Source organism: Haplochromis burtoni, unplaced genomic scaffold (assembly GCF_018398535.1).
Source record: "Haplochromis burtoni strain Fernald_Lab_line unplaced genomic scaffold, NCSU_Asbu1 Contig_406, whole genome shotgun sequence".
Taxonomy (NCBI): Eukaryota; Metazoa; Chordata; class Actinopteri; order Cichliformes; family Cichlidae; genus Haplochromis; species Haplochromis burtoni.
The window spans coordinates 285,331-291,954 of NW_024582767.1; the positions used below are offsets into that span (position 1 = coordinate 285,331).

At 40.2% G+C, this 6,624-nt stretch overlaps 1 protein-coding gene across 1 annotated transcript in view; it reads right to left on the minus strand.

Annotated features, from left to right (window-relative positions):
- scn2b (sodium channel, voltage-gated, type II, beta) overlaps positions 1 to 6,142 on the minus strand; it is a 10,887-nt gene extending 4,745 nt beyond the window's left edge. Inside the window, exon 1 of the mRNA XM_005944659.3 lies at positions 5,869 to 6,142. Within this exon, the coding sequence (XP_005944721.1) occupies positions 5,869 to 5,944 (76 nt within the window). The 5' untranslated portion in view covers positions 5,945 to 6,142. The remainder of the gene's footprint in view (positions 1 to 5,868) is intronic.
- Between the last annotated feature and the right edge of the window lie 482 nt (positions 6,143 to 6,624).

The window sequence follows — 6,624 nt, forward strand, 5'->3', positions numbered from 1 at the left end:
TGCTTTTAAATGTACATAATATAAAATGAAATGAAACAGAAGTATCGTTTAGGTTCCTCAAGTTTCCTCCTCCCCTCTAACATCCTGTCTCAGCATGGGCTCACACTCCCCAGACAGAATCTGTGCCTCTCTCTCAGTAAGTATGTGTGTGTTTGTGCGTGCGTGTGTGATGGGACTCTGCACCATTCTCTCCTCTGCAGTCGAGTGTTTCTGGCTCCCTTCCCACTGCTGCTGCACCACTCCACCGGCCTGCCTCTCTGCACCACACGCACACACACACACACACACACACACACACACACACACACACACACACACACACACACACACACACACACACACAATTTTCTATGTGCACAGTCCACCATAGTCAGGTGTGCTGTGAAGCAGCACTGCACCTGCTTTAACCCCTGTCTCCCTAATAAACACACACATGCATGCATACACATCCTCCAAGAAAGTGTTAGCAGTGAGCCCACCCCACTAGCAGTGCTGTTTCAATGTCATCCCTTCGTGGTGACCTATCTTTACACTGCTAACAGCAATGCACTCAAACAGCCTTTGCTGTCCTTGCCGCACATACACACGCATACAAGGACTACCGTCATACATGTGTCTTTGGTAGTGGAAGCTGTAAACATTCAGATATAAAACAAGGGAAACTGTTTGACATAGGCTCCTGCTGACTCAGCAGTCCTGTGGAGAGTCGGAAAAAAAGAGGCAGATGCAGAGACTTGCTAACAGATGAAATACTGCAGTGAAGAACCCTCATGTGACTCCTCCCTCTCACTGCCCCTCCCAGTTTCCCTCTCCCCCATCTTTGTCCACCTCTCTTCCCTCCTTCCTTGTACCGCTTTCCAACCCCTAACACAGCCCCCCACCCCCTTTTTTCTCTTTTTGTCTCAATTGCTTCTTTGTAATGCAAGGTCAGTGCAGAAGAAAGTAAAGTGAGGTAGATCTCTTACCTCCTCCTTATTGTTCCCTCTCCATACCTTTATTTCTTTAGGTTTGAATTGTGCAAATGAAATCAATTTCACAATAATTGTGTAAGTTGGTAAAAAAAGTATCCATTTTCATTTAATAGAACAAAAATATTATGAAGGGGTAAAGCCAGCAGTCTAATGCAACACTAAAATGATTCGCAGACAACATAGTGTTCCAAATAACTACAGCCCTTTGGTTATCCAGTAAATATAAAATCCAGTAAAGGTTTGTAAAAACATATATATCTAGATAGTATGCATATAGCATGATTTTCTTTTAGAACTACTCTGGACTAATCTCCTCTGCTTCCAAGTCTCAATCCAATTAGGCCTCTGCAGGATAGCATGGACAAAACTTTCAGATAAAGAATCCGCTGAAGAGCAACTTTACAGTATACACAATATCTGAAAGTCTCTTGCACACATAGCAGCAAAACAGCTTTGAGTGCACAAATGCTTCAGTTAGGTATTGAGAGGTTGTTCCAAATAAAATGACATCCCCCCAGCTTATTTTAATTTAATTGATTTAAAAAGACCAAATAGTGCAGTTCCTAAAAGTACTAGGGTATTAGCCTACTGAGGAGCGACTTAATATGAACTTCATGTTTGACTCTGACCTCTGACTTCCTCATCCCTCAGAGCCTGACTTCCATGTTTACCACAAAGTGTCCATAACCCACTCTAATTGGGTTTTACATTTTACCTACACTGTCTGTCTAAAGACCTCTGTTGTTCTCACAAAATCTAATATTTTAACACCAAATCTGCCTTCAGCATTCAGTCAGACAGTGTCTGCTGGTTCAGAAGTGCTTATTGGTTTCTCTAAGCCATTGGCACTATATTATGTGCACAGGAGATTTGTGAGATTAAGTTGGGACAAGACAGTATTTGTTATTCACTTAGCTTCCACTTGGACAATGATCGTGTCACCGCATGTACTGTTTTTGCGTGTGAAAAATGTTCCAACAAACAAATGATTCTTTGGTGTTTTGGGAGACTTGGTGCAAGCTTGATTGCATGCGGGAAAGGGAGAGAGTAAACACTGGGAACTGTATATATTGCTCCAGCAGCAGAGATCAGTTTTGTTGTCAAGAGTTACACTTGTTTTTAAACAAACCAGACACATTTCTGTGGATAATATTTCAGCACCGGCATTGCTGCTTTTAAATTTCTGACTCACTTGAACTGTCTCTAGTGCCCTCTGCCTTGGAGACAGCCTTACTACATTCTGCATACTGCAGCAGCCAGAAGCAACCCCCCGCCCGATCAGATTTTCTCTGATTACGGCACAACTCATTTAAAGATAACACAAAAAGGCAATGGAGACTACTTGAGTGATATGTTACACAAATGTTAGTTTTGCGCATGGGAGACAAATAACCACAGATGTAGCCAGGCCTTTATTGATCTTCTTTCATTTTAGTGTTTTAGCCTTAGACTTGTCCTTTAGACTGAAAACAAGACACGAAAACGGAGGAAGTTTAAGGAGGAAGCTTTAAAAAGTACGCCATGTTCTCTGACTTCCTTCACCCTTTATGCATTATTGACAACCAAGTGTATTTATAGTAGAGTCTGGATGTTTTATGGTACACTTTACAGATATTAAAACGCTCAGCAGCCTCACAATCTTTCAGCAAAACCACAAAAGTTTGTACATGTTCACTCAAGTTTTTATGTGGAAGATTTTTTAGAACAAACTAAGTATCACTTATTGGTATTGGTACTACAAAGTAGGGCTGCACGATTTTGCATAAAATGAGAATCACGATTTTTTGGCTTAGAATTGAGATCACGATTCTCTCTCGATTTTCTTACCAGTATAAATATTTATTGAGCTTATTAACTGCACATCAACTTCGTAACAGTTGAGACTGAACATAAAAACAATAAATAAACATAAAAACAATAAATAAACATAAAAACAACAAATGTCTCACGTTTTGTTGTTGCCGCAAAATGTTGTACTGCTTGAAATTCCGTCTCCACCGTTGCTCGACACTGCGTGTATAGAGCAGGTAGTGCAACAATAGAAAAATAGTTGCGGACGGCACTGTGTAGCGTTTGTCTAGGGTGTTGATCATTTTCCTAAATCCCTCGTTTTGCACAGTGTTGATGGGAGCCATATCTTTGGTCAGGTGATAAGTAATAGCCTCCGTAATTTCTTTGTGCCTGCGGGAGTTCGACGGGTATAGGGAAGCGCTGTATAAGGTTCCCGTTATTGATGTTTGGGTGGTTGACCGTGACGGATTTTCTCCTGTCACTTTCTCGTCATCCCTGACGTGCTCTCTGTTGTTTTTTCCCTGCTAATTTTAGCATCACACGGCACAGCTCCTGTATCACGTGGTATAAGGCTCCGCCCTTGTCATTTGTTGAGCAGGAACAGTGAGCGCTTGTTTTCATGCAGATTACGTCCCGGATCAAAATGCGGTACAATCGTCGTCGTCGTCTTTTTTTTTTTTTTTTTAATCGTTGTCATTTGGAAATGAGATCGCACATAAGTATGAATCGAGATCGCGATTTTCTAACGATTAATCGTGCAGCCCTACTACAAAGTACCAATTATTACTGGTTATTAACCAACCAAGCAAGGTATTAGCAACCTTTGTAATGGATCATGTCCACCAGGACAATGACTTTGAAATTGTTCATTACTACCTCTAAATAACAGCTGTACTATTCCAAAATATACTAAGGTAAAAATAATTTGTTTAACAGTTCCAGTTTGCTCCTGTGCTAGGAATCATAACTGTGTCCCCAGTTTTCTCTTGCCAAAGTATACACCATACATAAAGACACTTGGACACCCTTCCTCTGCAAAACAGCAAAGTGGAGCTGCGCATGGCTTTCCAAAGTACTTGTCAAATATCTTCCAACAGTCCAACTTTCTGCTACAGTTACCAAACTCCCATCTGCCACAGAACTTCTTCATTTTTCTTCTTCTTGACTACTATTACATTTGACTCAGATATCATGACTGGTGGTAAGCTACATACACACTGGAAGCAAATCACAGGAATATCATCTCTGAGACTACACAAAGCGTGAAGTGACTACTGCCCATTTCCCATCATTCCCATAACTGCGGATGATAGGAAATGGGCAGGATGCGAAATAAACTTTTCTCAACTGAAGACTGAAGTGACTACCAATGAGAGTGAAAAGCACTGTGGTGTTAAGCTGCCCAGTTTGGAACTAAGCCACAGTGCCTATGACAATAATGATGTTAACATCTCACATAATACAGTCGTGTTTCAAACATTTGTCATTTATATAAACAAATTAAATTTCCACCACTCTGAATTACTGTAAGGATTCAGTTGTGATAACCTGAAACTTCTGTACTTAAGCTTGCCATGTTTTAAGGCAGTGCACTGTTATTACATGCCTCCTCGTGTCATTGTGCTGCTGCCCTCTAGTGCCTCTCTGTGAGAACTGAAATGGTGCAGGTGATGAGTAAAGTGACACTGATGGACAGAAGGAATTGTGTTAGAAAGAAAAACTGCAGAAATAAAGTCTGTAGGATGCTACACGCACATGTTTACAGAATTATTTGTCTAGACAACTAAAATTCACAATCCATAACAACATGTAACACAAAATATGTATATGTTTATGGGAACAGGGTTTTAATCACCTACTGTGTCTGAAATGTGGATCAGCATTGCTAAATGACACTGCAGCTAGCTGCTTAGTTCAGATTTTTAATAATGTGAGGTTCTATTTTTGATATATTAAGAGGTATCTCAAACTGATGAGCCTATGTAAGATGCATTTGTCCCAACACAAATGCGCACTCACACACAAAGAGGGTGTGTGAGTGTTTCAGCGTTTCTTTCCTTTAGTACTGGATTTACGTTGCCAAAAAACAAACAAACACTAACACACAAAGAGGGTGTGTCAGGCAACAGGTTTGCTGGCAAAAGTTAACTTTTGTGCATCTATTTTCAGCTATAACAAGGGGTGTAACAACAAAGGGTGCTTTCATTGAAAACTATGCTGCTATGAGTTTACCTATATTTCTAAAATGGTTAATATAACTTACACTATTGAAATATGATCCTTCATGACATCTCCTTCCTGTGCTGTCCCTAAGACCGACCTTCCTAACACAGTGCTGGGATTTTGGATTTCACATTTGAGACTAACATAAGTAGCAGTGGGGGAATATTGGGGCTTCTATTATGGTATAATAAAGAGAGCACTGTTCCGATCTCTGGTAAAGATGTGCTTAAAATTTGGGCCTCTTTACTTATTAATACATTGTTGATGGTAAGGATCTTGTAGGGTGTGCTCACAACGTTACTGTGAATTATCATGTCTATCTGTTGTTGAACAGCCAGGAGTGTCTCCTGGTAATATTACCACAGCGTTAACACGCCATTAAAGGCCTATTTCTATCCATCACTCACTGCACTCACAACATTGAGCCATACTTGAGCGACCTGCTGGGTACTACTATTACTTGCGCAAACAAAGCCAATATTTATTTTTGTGTGCTGCATCATAATCCTCTTTAAGGGCTGTGATGTATTGGGTCAGTATTTTAGCTGTCAACAAAGGCTAAATTAAGATACAGAGGGGCAAACGGGTCGTTTCCCAGTCAGCACAACGGATCAAAAAGCAGCGCTTTGCTTAAACTGGTCGCATAAAACCACAGTATTATGTTTTTTTGTCATGGCCTTGTCAAACTAGTAAATTCAGGGATGTCAGTCCCGCGACATTATCTCATATTATAGGAATGCCCCCCTCCACCCCTCCCATCTACCCCCTCTGTTGCCATACAACCCACACGCGCAAATACGAGTGATAAGGAAATATAATGTCATCGCACCTTTGATCGTGTACCTATGTATCAGAGCATCGGTTCGGGTGTTTTGTTTCTTACCGGAGAGCGAGAGCATTAGCAGCAGCGCGCTCACCAGCTGAACGCCAGACCTTCTCTCCTGCGCGGAGTAAGACATTTTCTGTCCTTCTTGTTAAAAAAAATGAAGCCTATATCTTTATAAAAAATATAGTAAAATATAAAAGCACAAAGCCTGCTCGTGTTTGCCTTAAAATGCTAAAAAGAGTGTTTCTTTTAGAGGCAGGAAATGGCTGGCAGTGTCTGTAGCCTTATGACGGTTGATTTCGTGGTTGTCGAGTTCTTGGGGGGTAACGCTATAGGAGGGAGGGCAGGAAGGAAAGCGTGAAAAAGGGAGGATATCTCCATACAGATGCGACCTCAACAGACCATTTGTCAGAAATGGTAAATATAGCCTAAAACAAGGCAGTAAGCTCAAGGATAAATAGATGGACGACGATTCTTCTTCTTCTTACTGGATACATGTACTGACTTTGGTGGGGAAAATATGTAATTTTCACTTTAGCAAAATTAACTCTGGCGTTTTATACTTCAATTTCTTATACATCAAAATGACAGGGACATTTAAATGATTGTAGGCTCAGTAGGAAAAAATGTTACGTATTTTTATGATCATTTATTATCATGAATAACAAAGCTTAAATTGAAGCCTATCATTAGAAAAATAAATAAATACACATAAAATAAATACATTTTTTAGTCTGTATTTATTTTATGCGTTTTATTGTGTTTTGCCCTCACAAAAAAAGAAGCGGTCACGTAGAGAAACAAAAAATAAAT